Here is a 19,099-nt window from a genome sequence, read left to right on the forward strand (position 1 = left end):
ACCAGTCTTATACCCAAGCGTTAAGCCTTTGCCATCGTTCAGCTTGCTGAATCCCAGCCACCTCCTTCCTAGCAAAATTAATGAACTTACTTTATTTCTGCCAAAACGTTTTGATATTTGAACTTGAGCAGTTCTTCATTCCTTGTGCTAAACTAAAAACCCTGGAGAGGGCTTTAAGTCCTCCAAAGTTTAATTAAACACACGCCTTCTAAAAACACCCATGGAGGCAGGCAGAACAAGCAGAACTATCTTTGGAAAGCAGGGAGCTCCAGCTTTCCATCAATAGTGACTATGCAGAGCAAAAGCAGAAGACGCTCATTTGGGAATGATCACTCAGGCCAACAGTCTCAGATTAATCACGGAGGGACAGAGGTGTGTGTGGGGGGGGGGAGTGGAGGGGGAGAAAGCACTTTTGGAACAGTTGGTTCCTTATTGAAGCAAGATCTACTGCTCTGCCTCTTTATCATATACTCTCATTTGTTAGAACCTTTCATTAGTTGTGTGAATGCAACACACTACTTCATCTCCAAAATGCGTGACAGGCCAAGCAGCAGGTGAAGGACATTCTTTATTCAGCTCCTCCTGACTTCTATTAGGGTGATACATCATTCAGGGTTCAAATTAATGCCTGTCCCCAGAGATGCATTGTATGGCTCAATATTTACTCTAAAGTGTTCTTTGAATTTGCTGTCTATAGAAACAAAGTGTACTGTCATTGCCAGAAAATTTATCTTCCTGTACTGGAGACTGTTCTGTGAAGCCCAGGCTTTTACTCCTGCTAGATGTAATTTCACACACACACACACATTTTTCTTGGGAAAAATAAAAGAAGCCCAAGCAGCTCTAGCACTAGGTAAATAGCAAAAGCATTTTTTGTACATTCAAAGTCTGGCTAAACACACAGAGTTCAGAGTAAACTGCTGAGTGCTCACTGCTCACTCCCTGCTTTTATAAGAAGTTAGGCAGTGACATCAAATAGAATCATAGAATGGCATGGGTTGGAAGGGACCCCAAGGATCATAGAGCTCCAACCCCCCTGCCACAGGCAGGGACACCAACCTACAGGTCTGGATCTACACAAGGATGCCTGGGTACCCTTCCAACCTGGCCTTGAAGGTACCCAGGGATGGGGCATTCACCTGTTCCAGCACCTCACCATTCTCTCTGTAAAAAACCTTCCCCCTAATATCGAATATAAACCTTCCTTCCTTTAGTTTTGATCCATTCCCCCATGTCCTGCCATTGTCTACCCTTTTTAAAAGTTGATTCCGCTCCTGTTCCTCTGCTCCCTTCAGGGACGGAAAGACTGCAACGAGGTCCCCCCACAGCCTTCTCTTCTCCAGGCTGAACCAGCCCAGCTGCCCCAGCTTCTCTTTGTAGGGCACATGCTCCAGCCCTATAAGCATCTTTGTAGCCTCCTCTGAACCCTCTCCAACAGTTCTATATCTTTCTTGTATTGCGAGCCCCAGACCTGGACACAGGTGAGGGCTCACGAGGGCAGAGCAGAGAGGGACAATCACCTCCCTTTCCCCACTGCCACCCCTCCGCTGATGGAGCCCAGGATACCATTGGCCTTGTGAGCTGCAAGAGCCACTGCTGGTTCATGTTAAGTTTCTCATCCACCAGAACCCCCAATTCCTTCTCAGCAGGGCTACTCTCGAGGAGCTCTTCTCCCAGTCTGTATCTAAGTCTGGGATTCCTCCAGCCCAAGTGCAACACCTGACACTTGGCAGAGTTGAACCTCATCAGGTTCACCCAGGTGCACCTTTCCAGCCTGTCAGGATCCCTCTGGATGGCTCCTTTCCTTCTGTTGTGTCAACCACACCACTCAGCTCGGTGTCATCCACAAACTTGCTGAGGGTGCACTCAATTCCACCATCAATGTAATTGATAAAGATGTTAAAGAGCTGACTTTATCTCTCTATCACTAATTCCCAAATAGAAAAATCAAGCCACTTAATCCAATCCAACCTCAGCATCCGATTTCTGGGGTCTCTGGTTAAAGTAACCTGAACCGATGTGTCAAAGAAGTCACACTTCAGTCCCGTTGGCTCTACTACACCATAGTGCATTTTTGGGCAGCTGACAAATGGTATCTTATCATTGTCACTTCTCCTTCTGAAGGTCAGACTCCAGACTGAGATGAGCAGAGCAGGTGTGGAGCACTGGAGCCAGACTTAAGAGTTTCAACAGCAGCCTCCACACGAAGACAAAACCAGGTAGGTAGGTCCTTTCTAGCGCCCAGAAGGTAGATGTGAGAGCAAAGCACTGAAGCAGCACCACAAATAAAGAAACAAGAATTTTCACAAGCAGACCACAGACAAAAAGGGTATATGAGTTCTTTCACAGCAGTCTCCTATACACTGGCTTCCAGAGCTGTTCTTTCTTCCCCATTGTCCAGAACAGGGCAGCACTGGGAGAAGGTGCCCTGATGTGACCATGTGTGTTATTCCATGTTGGTTTTATTTCCTTATCTTAACACCTACAAGCAATTCTTCTTTTCAATCCTTTCTCAGGTATCTGATTATTTTCAGCTATCAATATGCTTAAAATTAAATAGTGGCTTAAACTCTTGGGAAATTTATAAGTCAATTGGGCAGCATCTTCTACAGACACAGAGATTAGGAAGTGTAATTTTACTGTGATATTTATCCAAATAAATCCTTTGTAGTTACGGATTTTATTTTTTTTTTTTTTAGGGATTGCCCCTCACCATTTAAAAATCGGGGAAAGGAAACAGCTTGGGGCTTGTGGTGCGGGTTTGTTTTCCACAATTGCCTGCCAGACTCAGAAGGCATGGAGAGAAAACCCTGCTTCTAGGTAAGCTTTACTCTATGTTACTGTGCTGTAAAGTTATGCTTCTTGAAGTATTTCTCACCTAAGTTTCTTTCTGTTTTGAGGTTTTGCTCTGTACAGCAGTCAGCATCAGTGCAGCTGATACCCTGCCAAGCCCCTAACCCACGTGTGGCACACACAGTTTATGGCCACGCCATTTACTTCAGCATCAGCTGAAGTGTACAAAACCTACTTGCACATCAATGGATCCACCCATTGTGGATTGGGTTTGTGTAGACAGGGAGTAAATCACCTGATAATCTAATGAGGATGGATTGTGTAAATAGTTCCACAAAGAGCAAATGTGCATAGATAGGGCCATAAATTGGAAGGATGGATGGGACAAGCACCAAAGTAAGATCAAAGAGATGAGGCTGCAGCAAGCTTTTTAATCACCAGACCTTGTGCTGCCATTAACCACTTCCCGCAAATGCTCTCAGCATCCTGGATCTGAAATTTTCCACTTCTTTCTGCCTTTCACCACTCAAGTTCAGCAGGATACAACCATGCCAGAAACCCAGTGAAGTACAAACAAGACTGCTCTGAAGATGCAGTCTGCTTAAGTTTGGCAGCTCCACATGCTGATACGCAAGGGATGTGCCACCCTAGCTCTCCCCATGAACTCGCCTGCTGCTGAGAATCTTATATTTCAGGAAGAGTTACTGGCTCAAATTGTAAATCCACTTCTGGGGGACCAGAGAAACACGAGCAGACACCTACCCATCCCCAGAGCTTCATTGCTGTACTGTGCTTTGTTTCACCAACCTCTGGGGCAACTCTGTCAGAAGAGCTCAGCACACGGATTAGCACAGGATGCCACCTGCACCTTACAGTATTAGCCATTAATCTTGGGTTTGTTGTTGATTTGAGTTTTCAAGTTCTCCCTCTGCCTTGAAAATCTGCTCATTTCTCCATTTGCTCTCTTCAGCTACTGCCTCCTCCACCCCCAAACCCACCACCACCATTATTCCCTTCCCAAATTTCTCCCAGCCTTTATCCTTCCCACACTGATACTCTACTGACAAGCTAACCCTGTGTTTTCCCCTCTGTATGTCCTTGAGTTTGCAGTATCACTGCTTTACCACACACCAGAAGCTCCTTCCTAAACCGGAGCTCCCTTCCCAGGTGCCCTCCATTATTCCATCTTCCCCAAACACTTGTTTTACTCAACAACCATGAGCTGCTACAGCAACTGCTTCTTTCTCATCCACCTAATTACTGCAGGGAGACTGTGGAGGATGCCAAAAAAGGGTACTGAAATGCAATGAGAAATAAGTCTGAAGTACTCACTATTCCTCTTCTAGCAGATAGAAAGGTCAGTTTAATTACCTGGAAATACTAGACTTACTAAATTATCTTATTTGGTTCTAAAACTTTTCATAGTCCTAAAGATGTTTCAGCTACTGGCAGTCAAAAAATGCTCTTTTCACCCGATACATGGACATACAACAAGACAATTCTATCAACATTTTCTATTTATTATGTCTGACATCACTAATCCTTTGTCTTTGCCATTTAATTCCCTCCCCCTGAAAGCATTAGCAGGCATACAGACTGCCCCCCCTCACAAAGAGCCACCTTACACAGCATGAATACAGAACTTCCCAGGGGGAGATAGAGGAAACTCAGCATAGATATGATGTACTTTAATTGCTTTTCTTAAATATACCAAAATATTATAGAAACTTTATACTAAGAGCTACATATTTGTCGACTTTGGCAAAACAAATGCATTTTCACATTGGTGGGTAGGAATGGGGAACGGAAAAGGAAAAAGAAAAAAGAAAAAAGAAAAAATTCACATCAAATTTGTTATGTTTCACATAGACTTTAACAGGCAACCAAAGGAAAATGAAGTTTCAGCTGGAAATTACAATGCAATAGCAGCCAGCAATCCCATGACTGCCAGAGAAGCCAAGCTGACACTCCACTGCAAGCCAGTGACTTCAGCATAGCAGTTAGATGTTTCTTCTTTATAATTTGTGTTGGGGAATTTGTGATCAGAGGGACATGTGCAAATTTTCTTTTAAATCTCAGTACATCAGTCATTCTGGAATCAAATCCATTCACCAGGGAAGCAAGTGCTATTTTCTCCTTTCCCTCTTGCTCAAGGAAGCCACTCTGGGGAATTTGCTAGTAATACCTGTGAAAATTACTTATGTGGAAGACTCAGGTCTTGAGGCTAAACCAATTACACTGGCATTTCACTCCTTACCCAACATACATTGTTTATATGTTAAAATAAAACACCACACAGAATGGTTCCTGCTTTTTTCCAACACATGGAACTGAGAGAGACCTTACGAAGCATCAGAACTGATACGTAATATTCTGATGGCTCAGGAATGTAGCCCCAAAATTACAGTTCAACAATCAGTCTGCACAGGTTGCCTTGCTTTTCTACACTGAAGTGAAGACCGCTCCTTGGTTGTGTAAGAAAGTTAATTGTGTAAATTAATGTCTTTAACATATTTATCTCTTGTTCTATATGCAGGTGTGAAGACATCTTCCCCCACACACACACCCCAAAGGGCTGCCAACCTCACATCTCACTCACTGAGAAACCTAAAGGACAAACATCTTTGGGTCAAAGTGTCAAATCAAAACACAAAACAAACAACAGATCTTTAAACACATTTTCTACTCAGCTATGGTCAAAGCACAGATATTTTAAATATATTTAATATGTTTTAAAAACTCGTATTTTTAACTTGCTGACAATATGACATAAAATGCCTTAAACGCACAATGCCCCAAGGTATGTGTGGCATTAAGAATGGAGGAATTTATCCTTCTGCATTAAATCATTTTGGAGCTTTTGATTGCTGAATTTCAACAGGCTTTTACCTAAGGCCATTCTACGCAGTTGTGGAAGACATTTTGTGTAAGTGACTGACTTAATTCAGTTTTCACTTCTGCCAGGGAAAAAATAGGGCAAGTGAAGGAAGCATAGAGCAGGAGCTTTCAGCTTGTTTGAAGTCAAGAAGGAAGAGGTACAGTCTGTCTAATTACACGACAGCAATCTGTCAATGAAATGCAGCCTCAGCCAGCCCTGTACTTTTAATGTGCATGCCTGCATTCAAACACTCTGTTGAGAAAACATGTAACTGATCTAATGACAGGGTCAAAGAATGGCTGTAAATAAATAATAATACCAAACCAACCTATCATAGGAGAAAACCAATCAAAACAAGTGCTAATTCCTCACAAGCCAAAGTAGAAATCCCTGTGTATACATTCAGTATGGAAGCAAGGCAGGAAGGAGGAAAAGGTAGCTAAAACGAGCAGGTGGGCAGTCAGGATGGAAATAATAAACAGAGAGAAGGACTGCTCTGGTGGGGGGAAATACCAGAAGGATTAACTGGGAGAGAGAAAATGACAACCTGAGAAACAAAGTTGAGCAACTATGTGGGACATAGGAAGATATTTGATAGGGTGGGATCTCCAGGGATATGGGATTATTGTTTATGGCTTTGGGTTACAGCAGATCTTCATACCTAGACACCAGAAATATTGAAGAACACCATCTGGAGCGTCCCATTAATCCTTCATTGCCCAGGAACAAAGCACAGAACTCCACTAGCTGAGGCGTGTTTAATTCTGGCTAGTCAATACAACAAGCTGCAAAGGGTAGGAATTTAATCAAAAACTCAGATTAAAAGTTCAACATATAACCACAATATTAACTTCTTGGCTTGTAATTCAAAGCCCCGCACCACAGCAACTTCCATGTTTGATTCTTGGGTACAGCAGCACGAAGAAGAGTCAGCAGGAACCTCCTCTGTGAGCTGAGGACAGCAGATCTCCCTTCAGTTTTGTTTGTTTCCACGCAGCATTTAAACAACAGCCAGTAAAAACAGCAACGGGAGAGCCTCTCAGCACACTACGCGGCCTTACTGAGCAATCAGGTATGAAAAACGGCAACAGAACCTTACTGTACCGGCTGTATCTGAATAGGGCCATCACCTGAAGATACAAATAAGCCCAAGTAAAGCGCAGCCCGTGATAAACCAAACGCCATCGCCGGGTTATCTACGCCTAGGACAAACCCAGAGAGCCACAGCAAAGCCCGAGAGAGCGGCGGACCTGGAGCACACAGGCAACAGAGCTTCCCCGCGTCCCAGCAGCATCACTGAGCCGTTACACGAGCTCTCACTCAGCAAGAAACCGAGAGGAAAAGAGGAGGGAACATCTACGGCGCCGTCCCGGGAAGGGCCCGGCCGGGGCCGCCCGCCCGAGCGCGGGGTGCCGTGTACGCAGGTGCCGCACCGCCACCTGGCGCCAGCCGGGCAGGAACGGCGGGCTGGGGTCCCGACAGCGCGGCCCGGGACCCGGACGGACCGGCTCCCTGCGGACCCCGGGGAAGGAGTGCGCTCCGTGGCGACCCCGCCCGCAGAAGAGGGGCTGGGGGCAGACCCCGTGGCAGCCGTTACGGGTCTTGCGGCGAGACGACAAGGGAGCGCACAAAGGGGGCGCGGGCTCACGCACCGCGGCCAGAACCCGAGCTGCCGGCACCCCCTTCGGGCGGCACGATGAGCGCTGAGCTCAGCTCTCCGGTACACCCTTCTCCCAACCGCCCGGGCCCCACGATAGGCACCAGAAACGGCGGGGGCGGTTCGGCCCCAAGCAGGGGGCTGGGGCACCGCACGCCGCTCGCTCCCTCCCTCCCTCCCGTAGGAGAAGCAGCCAGAGCCCCGTGGGTTGGGATAAGCGCAGTTACTGACAAAAGCACCGTGAAGGGGAAACAGCCCGCAACGTATCACACCCGGTGATAACACAGAGGGACCTTACCGACCGACGGTAACGGAGCGCTGCAGGCGTGCGGACTGAAGCGATACCCCAGCCTCGGGCATTCCGCCTTGGAAGCGCCCGGCCCCTTTGATAGGGGAGCCACGTCCTGATGTCCGGCCGTGAGACCCGGGCTGAGTCGCCTGGCTTGTGCCGGCTTCTCGGGAAGGGGAGCTCCGGCCGGTCAGGAACAGCATCACCTGCGCTAGCTCGGGCACAGCTGCAGCCCTTTGGTGTGTCCTCAGAAACGCCTCAGCTGCAGCTAAAGCTTGGTTCTTTCCTCGTTCTGTAAACCAGAGCAGCTTATAATTACTCAGCTGCTCACCAGCTACACTACATGATTAGCTAATTGAATAAAAGTGTGTTTCCATCAGAGAGCAAGATACAAAACCAAAGTAATACTTTTCTATAACAAGTGGGAGTATCTGCCTTATTTTTGCTAAAGAAAACTGGGTTTTGTAACTAAAGAAAAAAAATGCTCCAAGCAGAAGATATCACCTAAAACTGAATCTTTTTTCTAAGGATGGTTAGTGTGCTTTGGGTTTTTTTTTTTAATCCAAAGTGGAAATAGCAAGATGCTTACTACTGAAATCCAGAGGAGAAAGAACTGGCTCTGGTTAGATGCTTAATGACATAGAGATTCCAACAGCATCCTGGTCAAGAACCTCAGTCAGTTTGCTTGCGTTACCAGGCCTCTGTAAGTTAGCAGCCAGCTTTCATCCCAACTCCGCTAGCACGGAAAAGACGTTATTCTAAGGAAGTTGAGGAGGGTCAAGAAACCTCCAAAGACACAGCCCTACTAACCCCCTGAGCCAGAGCAACCGAGAGCACTTCCATCTGCCGGACTGAAGCCAAAACAAGAGGTTCCTCAAGATGTTCGGGCCACAACTTTACAGGAAAGTGTTTGCTGATCATACGGCGACAGACAATTTTCTGCAGTGACAGAGGGAGCAAAGCGTGGCTTCCAGCTGCTCAGGTGCAGGGCTGCTTCCCAAAGGCCATGGCAGCTGCCAAGCATCCACCACCGTGGGTGGCAAAAGTTGCCACCGAATTTGGCTCTGAGGGATGTGCCTCCTCACCCGGAGGAAGATAGTTTTACCTTCTTGCTCTGCAATATGCCATCTTCCACTTAAGCTTCTGCTGTGCCTTGCGTAGTTGCTGTAATGGTTCTTTGTTAATATGGGAAGCAGTAAAACTTTGGAGGCAAAAGTACAATGTGGAGAGGAAAATCTTAGTGGAATTTCCCATGGCAGGGTGAGGCTTTAATCCACAAAAGGGATAAAGCAGCCACCTCAAATCCCATAACCACATCTGCCCAGGGCTCATTGGTTCCAAATATTTCAGGTATGTGGAGCTTCAGAACACGGCATATTATGCCAAAAAACGCACACCAGGGAGGAAACAGGCCCTTGGGAGGGAAATCGCAGCAGCGGTGGCACCTTCCAAACCAGTTTGTGAGAGCTGGGAAAGAGAATCCTTGTGGTGGGAAGAAAAGGGACACAAGTCCAGTTTCTACTCCCAAGGTCCGCATCTGTAATCCAGAGTGATTCCACTGAAGTCCATGGTTTTAAATACAGTGAGGAGAACAGGCTCAGGCTGCTGCCCCTTTTTAAACACAATGGGAGGGGAAGAGGCAGGTCGGGACATCTTCAAGTCTCTTCTCTAGGGACAGCTAGGCTCAGGGCCAAACAGGTACCTAAATGCCTGGATTTGCTGACTCATTAAAAGTGTTGTTTTAAAGGGCGATACAGGAGATGGCCACTTCATCAGCCAAAATGTGCTTGTCCCATCTCTCCTGCAGTGGATGATAACCAGCAGCTAAAGCGCTTTGAGTTGCAATGCCTGTCCCACTTCATGGAAAACATAATAAAGTGGTCTTGGCTGTAATAGGTAGCACAGATGTCCAGGTTCTGTTTTAAGTTTTGGTCACCAACTAATAATTAAAGGGTATTTAGGGCATTTACATAGTTATTGATTTTACGCTTAGATTTTCTACACACTTAGAATACAAGGGGTTTTTTTTGCTTTTTGGTTTTGAGCTTTTCAAAGCACATTTTCCAAACATTAAAGATTTTGGAGGGGGGAACAAGCTGTAACAGGAAGCATTTGCACAACTTGATTTTTATCTTTTGGTTATTTTGATCTGCAGTTTTCTAAAGGGAAAACATTCTTTGGAAAAATATGACATGGCTTTTTTTTTTTTTACCCTCATTTTAGACTTCTGAGTGAATTCAGCATGCCCCCCCCCCCAAAGTTTCTATTCAAGGATCCACTGATTCCTCAGATAAATGACCATATGGCAGCTTTTCTATTGGTTTTTTGTTCCACGTTGTTGTTACGTTCTTTTCCTATCTGTTAGGTAGAAAGGCAAAATATTTGCCTTTGACATCCTATCCCTCCCTACAGAAGTAGATGAATTTGAAAGGAATGAAGACTTGCAATACAAATAATTTTCCTGAATATTACATGAGCTGAAGTTGCTGACATTATAAATATCAGGCAAGCAAGCCGGGCTTTAATTAGTAAATTCTGGGAATACTGTAATTCCGAGAAAAATGAGAACTTTGTAAGACTGAAGGAGAGAAAGCCCTCTTGATCTCAAACACATTACTACAGCAGGTTCTGTTACAAGTGAAAATTCAGTTTAGAGTCAAAGCAAAAATCTCACTTGGCTCAATTCATAGCACAGATAGTAAGGGAACCAACCCAGAAGCTAGCATGGAAAATTGATACCCAGATATTTTCAATGGCATATGGATACTGTCTGTGAAATCCAAGCCTGAATTCTCAGAATTCCATAATCAGTGCATCCAAAAATCTCTTAGACTGATGAAGGAGAAGCTCAAAGGGATGGATGATTGGTCTAAAGTCTCAGGAAACCATTAAACCATATGGGACAAACAACTGAGAGGGTGCAGCCACGAAGAAAGCATTGGTTCAGCCAAGGAACACAAGCAGCGTTTCACCAGTCCTGCGGAAGGGCGAGAGTCTTGCTCAGAGAAAATGAGCGTGATGAAAAATCTACTGCACAGCTGCATGAACCACAGCAAAGGCGAATTACCCTCACTAAGAACATACTCTGATCATTAGTTCTGCTGCTGAATTTGCCTGGTTTCAGCTGCCAGCCATTTGACCTCGTTCAGTCTTTCTTTGGGTTCAATTATGTGGCTACATTAATAAACCCCTAGAACCTAGTGGAAATGCTTTCAAGTATAAGCATTATACCATAAAACATTAAAAGCCTGAATCGACATTTTTTCTACATGAAAGACTCAAGTGGAAGCAGAACAGAATGGTTTTCAAATTTTTACAGTTTATCTTTCAATAACCTTTTCGTTAAATTATTTTTTCAGCCTACAGTTTCCAAAGGCCATCTAGAAAGCTTTATCACAGGTGAATTCTTTTGGCAAAAAATGTTCACTGCAGTCTTTTTAAAGCCTTTAAAATTCGTATTTTTTGTATTTTTGTTTTGGAATTCATTGTGCTTTCCACTTTTATCTTGGTTTCAATTTTCTTCAGTTTAAAACAAGCTTTTTGAGACCAGTTGATTTTGCAACAGCCTATTTACACATCTCCGTGTTTAATTGCTTTGCTGAAGCAAACTTCCATGGGGCAAAAAGTCATTCTTCTGCGACACTTGTTCAAGTGTATTATATGTAATTTTTTGTTGTTGTTGTCATCTGGATGTTGTTTTCCTGGCAACTGTTTATCTGAGAACTCTTAAGAGAATGTGCCAACAACTTATGTAAACCCACAACCAACAGTACTGAGTATTTTTCATGTTAGTTTGAATTTCTCTTGGCATCTTGCAGTACCATCCAGTGCCCTGGCATACAAACATGGAATGACTTAACTTAGAATGTGCTCCAAATTTTGTTTCTTTCCAGTGGAAATCCCCTGCAAGCCATGTCTTGCTTTTGAGACATTACAGATATGATCAGAAGATCTTGCAGATGTTTGACATCTCGCGTGCTGCTGCGCACAGGCACCAGGCATCTGATGTGGAGGCTTGTCAGATGGATGTGAAAGTGGAGCACTGGAGAGAGAATCTGGTTGTGTTTTGAATGGCATGTGCCACATGCTGGGACAACAGCGTTCAGGCCTTGTGTTCCTTACTCTGTGGTGTTCCTGCCACACTCTACCATGGAGTCAGAGGCTCTGGCCGGATCCTTCCTCCTGCACTGCCAGGGCGGTGCAGCAGCCCTCCTCTACCTCCAGGGGAGAAACCTAAGCAGGCTGGCCAAAAGTAACCGCCAGCGGGGCACAGGCGGGAAGCCCGGCCACGCCGGGGACCTGCCTCACAGGGTGTCCTGGTCTCAGCTGGCATCATTTTCTTCCGAGCAGCGGGTACAGCGCTGCTGTGAGAACAGTGCTGGCAGCACACGGGTGTGTTCAGTTGTTGCCGTGCAGTCGAGGGCTTCTCAGCTGCTCACCCTGCCCCGCTAAGAAGAAGGGGAGGGGGACACCCAGGGACAGGTGACACAAAGTGGCCACACGGATACTCTATACCATACATCATGCTCGGTGTATAACTGGGGGGTAGGCCAGGAGTTGGTTTGGCTCAAGACCTAGCTGACTATTGGCTTCAGGCCATGAGCAGTTGTCCACTGCACCACTTGTTTTGTATTATTGTTATTACTAATATTATTACCCCCAGATGTGTTTAAGATGAGGTGGTCAGGGATATGGTTTAGCATAGGACAGGAATGGTTGGACTCAATGATCTTAAAGGTCTTTTCAAGCCTTGTAAATCTATGATCTTTTTCTTTCCTATTACAGCATCCTTATCTCAACCCACAAGTTTTCCCTTGTTTCTTCCTTTCCAATTCTCTCTCCGGTCCCACCATGGTGGGGAGCAATCTGGGTGTGTGGTTGTTTCAGTGGCTGGCTGGGATAAACTATGACATAATGCAAACACAAACTTGGGATCCTGAGACACAAGAAATCCCTGTAATCCACTCCTGATGGGTCTTGGCACAAGTAATCCTTGAGCTGCTCAGGCTGGGCTAGTTCTTGACCCAGGCTAGTTCTTGACACACCCAGAAAGACAAGTGCAAGCAGCCACGGAAAGCCTTGTGAGCAGGTATCTGGTGAGCTGAAGGACTGAGGCTGTAACTTTGTACTCTTGGCAGCCAAAACCTGTTTTGAATCTCATCTATAGTTTCTGAAATGTGTTTAATTTACCTGTTGTGTGAAAGGTGCTGGAACATGGAGGAGAGGTGTTGGCTTTGTACCCTTGGACACCAGCACACACACTGCATGAACCTGAACCTCAGACACTACTGGATGGATGGTTCTGCAGCACTGTGAACCCCACTACTGCTGCCACATTGCAGCCGGGTGAGCAGCGGGTCCAGCTCTGTACTTTCTCTCTCAGTTACGGCCCTGACCAGCCCCTCAGGGGGTGACACAACAAAATTGTCACCCTGACCTACCCCACTGTCTTCCACAGAGCGGTGGTTCAGAGGATTAGGGAGCTGGAGGTTGCCACCAGTCCAGCTAATATCCATCATTTCTACTTCAGGTCTTGCAACGACCCTAACAAGTTCCACAACCAATTCAGCTCTGAAGAATTAAGTGGACTTCATTTCTTGTTTGTTACTTTGCAACCTTCTTCTGGAAAAAAGGAAGAAAAATTACCACTAATGCAAAACAAACAGTCTTTCCACCGGATAGTCCTCACTACTCACACTTAAGGGTCCGATAAAAACCTCTGTGCAACTAATGGGAATTGTTCCAGAGTAGCTTTACCTGAATTCCAAAGGCACAGACATACTGGACTCCTGGAATCCCACAGGCGCATAATCCTATTCATCCCTTTACTGGACGATTAACAAAAAGGTCTACACAGTCCACTCATTTCACAATCCTACACTGCTTCCAGTGTGCTCCCAGATGTCGAATCCCCTCTACATTCCCAGTGCAGGAGCCAAACTCTTTGGCTTCCCTCTCCAACAGTTTCCACTGTGCACAGAGGGATGCAATGATTACAAAAATCTGTGGTGCCTTAACTGAGTGTGGAAGTAGGGCAAAGATGGAACAACACTGAGCATTAAGCATTAATTCAGGGAAAATCTAGCGCTGTGATAAACGGTGCCTAATCGCCAATGTGTGTAAGTCACTGCTGAAATACAATGCCCTGGGCTGGGAGAGGCAAAATAAGGAGGGCTGAAGAAAGATCAGCACAGTGAGGCCATTTAACTCAATTAATACACTCTCAATATCATGGTTAGCAGAAGCAAACAACATTTGTTTCTAAATATCATTTTTATAATGCCTGTCCCAGTACCTGCTATGCTGCTCAGTGCCTGAGCCCCAGGAAGCATGCGACAGCATTGACTTATCCAGTGCCATTTCTTCTCCCCCAAAGCAGGCTTTAGAAACGGAAACGAAGCAAGCTCGCTACAACACTTCACAGGCCGGGAGACAAACAGAACCTGTGGGCCTGGGCCAGGGGGGTGGGTTATGGCACGACTTTCAGAAAATCTCCCGAGCATTCCTGTTTCCCAAGTTTAATTTATAGAAGTCAGAAATACGAACAGAGGCTGCCTCAATGACTGAACTTATGAGTCAGCTTCACAAGCAGTAAAATTATTTGCAGCAGATGTAGCTGTAACCTAAAGAGGGATGTGCAAGGGGAATAAAATACCTGCATGGAGATGATCAGAACGAGCTCTTTGCCAGGGTCACAAAGGCAGTAAGCAGCTGCTGCTGCAGTGATGTTTGCAGACCACAAGGCACTCGTCCGGAGAAGCAGGTTCACTGAGAATCTTTGGACGGGTTCTCCAGCTCAGGTGGTCTGTCAGCTGCTGCTAGTCACAGCATCCGCAGCCTGATCCAAACCAAGCTCAGGTATGGGAAAGAGTCAGGGTCATCGGAACCATAACTCCTAACTTCAAACTGTCAAGTCTGTTAAAGACCCTTTGAGAAGGAAACTCGGTAGCAGTTTTTTCTTACATACTGCCTCGGGTTGAATTTATACCTTAATGTATGTTGTTATCAGCTCAAGAACAGCCAGGACCACAAGGGAATCTATCAGCAGGGCAACCTAGGAAAAGGGAAATGTAATTCAGATGCACTGATTTTATTTGACTTCGTTATTACATAACCCTGGCCACTGTAGTTACACAGAATGTGTAGCTTGAAAGCACACTGTGCTTTCCAATCCTATGGACTGAGATGGAAGAAGGACAGATTGGTAGAGAGGTGCAAAACTGTATGTCCCGTTCCCACTGACCTTGTGTAGACGAAGAGCATCTCCTCCTTAACTCGCGACTCTACTTGAAAACCTGCACGGGAAAAAGTCTACATCCTGAAAGGAGGGTGCACTGGCACGAAGAGAAAATCGGATGGCTCTCAATGGGACACTGGCACTAACCCCACTCTCATTCCTCTGTTCAAACAACAAACTGGCATGCACCCCTCGCCAAGGATGTTTATGCCATACTTGGCAGACATGTACAGGCAGAGTCATGTTTGGAACCTATAAATTACTCACACATTGGCATTTTAAATAAACCTGCAGATTTATTGTACAATAGGCATGTAGCATGTGCCTTTTTAACTGAAAGCTCAGCATCACACAACACTTTAATCTGCCATTTAAACGTACACAGTCCTACAACAGAGCTCGGTTCAGCTAGGAAAGCCACATAATGAGTTAATTTACTGAGAGTCCTGGCTAAGCTGTTCTTGAGGGTGCTCACCTACAGTAAGAACAGTGGCAGTGGTTCTGGTATCATAACATTTTATCACTTTAACCCATTCTCAGCACAGTAATTAGCAAGCAGCCATCTAGAGCAAAACTGGGAGACCATTTAAGGGACACCACACTTAATTGCAGAGGCGTGAAACAGAGGACCAGGCACTCCTCACACACGTAGCACAAGTACAGCCCACGAGATCGCTTAGATGCAATGTCTGCACCAACTATGCCATAGAATCTACCACACAGGCAGACAGAACACGTGATGGGCATCACACTATGCAGCAGTATCGCTTAGATTGAAATGGTCAGGTTTGTCAGGGGCAGTGCAGGGTGCTCTGTACAAATATACACTTGCCTTATTGCATGAGTTCACAGGTCAGACGCGCTCCCGTAGCCCATGTGCCAGCAACCTCTTGTTACAATTCAGTTTTATACCACTTGCTGGGGTTTTTACCTGATTCAGCTGAACTCGGTATTGTCACTTCCAGGCACAGTGCATCTTAGCCTTTCATTACTTCCTTTGGCACAGGGGTTTCCTCGTTGCGATCGGGGTTCAGAGTTCATCACTGCATAATGGCTTACAGCAAGTGAAGTTACCCCCCAAGTTCAGAATGAAATTACTTCTACCCAAATGGTTACACAGCAAATGCTTCATCAGAGAAAATTCATGCCTCTTTATTGCTGCTCAATTTGCCCATGTGTGTCAAACCTTAGGCCTGTTGCTTTAAAGGGTCAGCATTATTGTTATTAAAGAACTTAAAATGCTCGGAAAACAGTGTTTTTCAATAGATTTTTAAATACCTGAACAAGGTGAATTTGGATCCTGCAGCTGAACGTGATTTTTCACTTAGGGCAGGAGCATGGTTTGTTGGTTGTGAATGGTACTGAACTCCTACAGCATCAACTAAAATAATACGTTAATCAAAGCACAGGCAGTGTTACTAAAGAAAGGGAGGAAGGAAGTTAATATCAAACAGCTGATCTTGAATTAAAACAGACCAGCAATAGCATATAAGCTTTCAAACAGATGAGAAGATTAGTTGCTACCAAGTAGAACACTGGCTGTGGTTTCAGAAGAATTTTACCAAACTTGCACCCACCACAGCTCATGTAGATTCTCTGACTCCACAAATTTCACTCATCTTAAACAAAATACTAAAGCAAGTTCATTCAAGTATACTAAAAAAAACCCAAACAAACAAAAAAAAAAAGTGGGAGAAAGGAGGATCTTTTTAAATCAAAGCTGCTCTTGGTATCACCTTCAAGTATTTAGGGGAAATTTCATCACATTGAAAAAGATTTCACTTCACTTCTCCACTGTATCTGGTTTTCTGGTAACTAACCAGAAGAAGAAACCGAGTTGGAAGCAAAACCATTCTTGCCTTGCGAGACTTGTGTATGACCTCAGTAGACTTTCAGTTCATTGTGTAACCTTTAATTTCTTTTGGTAAACACAGGAACTTTCAGCTGATTATCTAGGCATCACCAACACATGTAAAGATTATTGAAAAAGGAGTTTTCTAACTAAAACAGACACCACCTGAATGTTCTTTTTTCTGCCATAAAACAAAGACGAGCAGCATATTAACAAGATGTGCAAGCTCCACTTTTTCACCCATTCAGAATGTCAAATTGTTTTAGTAAGTAATGAAACAATAATTAAAATGTGACTTTGAAATATCATCAGCAGTTTAAGGAATTAAACTCTGCTATTTTCTGAATTCATTCCAAATCATCTTTAATAGAAGACCTCACACGAATCACTTCTGCTTAGTAAAACAAAGTCAGCTTGGTTTTCTGACATAGCTAAATAGCCCCAATACCACAGACATACAAAATGTTATACTGAATTTTAATCCTTGTAAAACACTGATGCACCACATACTGTTATTATAAATCTCTTCAGAAGAACCCATTGTAGAGCTCAGTAAAGAGTGCTGCCCACTGCTATGCACCGTCTGCATTGGAAACTGACTACAGCATATTCCTTGTTTAAAATTAAGAGTTAACCTACATATTCTGAGCTTGCAAATAATACACAACAGATTGTACTTCCACATAGGCTGCAGAGACATTCATTCGTTGTTTTTCTTATTTGTATATTAGAGTAAATTTTCTATAATGATATGAAACAAAAGTAATAACTTATTTATCTAGAAGGCTAGTAATTATCTGTAATCGCATTAATCAAAAGATGACTGAAAAAAATCAAAGTTAATTATTGTGAAGTGCACAAAAGTCTAGAATATAGGGACTTTCCACAGTACATTATACTAAGTCAACATACAATAGATTAAGAGCTGTAAAGCCAAAATCTTCATTTAAAAATTTAGTGTTTCTGACATCATCTTCCACCATTCCATCAACTCTTCTTTCTCCTCTTCTTTTCTTTCAGACAGCGACTCCAGTTCAAAATCAACCTGAGCGAGAGAAGCAATCGGAAACCTCAGTGAGACTCGTGGGACGAGGGAAGTGTGTGGGCTTTTAAAAGCCATTTACCAAACGAAGTTAGCAGGGACATGGGGCTCAGGGAGGTACCTTCCATTTCAGGCTAGGTTTATTCCCAAGTGTCTCAAATATGTACAATAACAGCATAGCAGTACAATAAACTTACATTATGGTGTCCATAGGTAAGCTAAACTTCCCAAAGAAACCAGACATCTGTCTGGTGTTTCACTTGTCCAAAAATTTCAAATATGGGCCAAGAAAAGTAAAATCGAATAGCCAGCCACATAAATCACCCAGCAGATAATAAAAAGAAGAGTTATTCTCAGCATACTGCTGTCCAGCACCCAGCAGCACAGACCCCCCAGCACACCAACGCACCTATTCCATTCGATGCCGTCAGTTAAGACCCAGGGAGCATTTCAGACACGTGGCTCATTAATGGAGATACAATGCAATGATGTGTAAATGGCATACCCTAGCGTATAGGTACACACACTAGATACGTGGCATACCCTAGCATATAGGTATACACACTGGATGAGGCAAACCCTAGCACACCATGCACACTAGAGACATAAGGATTTATTTTAGCTGTTAAGAGTGGAATCCACACCTGCTTCTGAACTCTCACACACCGTGCAAGCCTTACCACATGTCAGGTATCTACACAAAGCAGCGTTCCATCACTGCCTTTTGGCACACAGCTGAACACTTGTCCTAACCTATGCAGGTAGCCACTTGGCAATTTAGATTAAAAATATCAGGCCTCGGTGAAAACCTCAACACGCCTTACTGTTCATGCCATTTAAATATAGTTTGTAATACATTCTTCTGAGTGGCCAGTCACAATTAAAAAAAAGTTCAAGTATCTCAGCATTACCCCTCTCTGTGTCTTTTAGTTTTAAATTAGAGCAGTAGGAGAGGAAATGAGTTTATGAGATTACTCTTAGTGGCTTGTGCAGCAAGTTCTAGCAGAGTAGATTTCCAGACTGTCTCCTCAATGAGCATATTCTGAAATATTCTTAAATACACCATGAAGGAAAAAAGGGAGGTCTTTTCTCAGTCTCTGTAATGGATGGCAAAGCAACACACGTGTGAGCACTTACCACAACCGCAGGGCTAAAGGGCACAGCCACTTTTTTAGTTATTGCTAGATAGCCTGGTGCTGAGGCTGTGAGTTTGTAATTCCCGGGCACGAGCAGTCTCCAGTAATCACCGTCCTTGGCTGCAGAGAAGAATTAAAAAAAAAATCCAAATAAGTATGTATAAAACTAATTACACAGCTAAGGAGACAGGCCTGTGTACCCTGTTAGAGTGCTT

The 19,099-nt window shown here is 44.4% G+C and overlaps 1 protein-coding gene across 1 annotated transcript in view; it reads right to left on the bottom strand.

Annotated features, from left to right (window-relative positions):
- Positions 1–17,496: 17,496 nt before the first annotated feature.
- Positions 17,497–19,099, bottom strand: part of CPE (carboxypeptidase E) — a gene marked incomplete at its 5' end in the record, with an annotated part of 44,013 nt that continues 42,410 nt past the window's right edge. The window contains 2 exons of the mRNA XM_084266943.1: positions 17,497–17,751; positions 18,886–19,004. Coding sequence (XP_084123069.1) covers positions 17,653–17,751; positions 18,886–19,004 — 218 coding nt within the window. The 3' untranslated portion in view covers positions 17,497–17,652. The remainder of the gene's footprint in view (positions 17,752–18,885; positions 19,005–19,099) is intronic.

This window comes from Gallinula chloropus (assembly GCF_964237585.1).
Source record: "Gallinula chloropus genome assembly, chromosome: 7".
NCBI lineage: Eukaryota > Metazoa > Chordata > Aves > Gruiformes > Rallidae > Gallinula > Gallinula chloropus.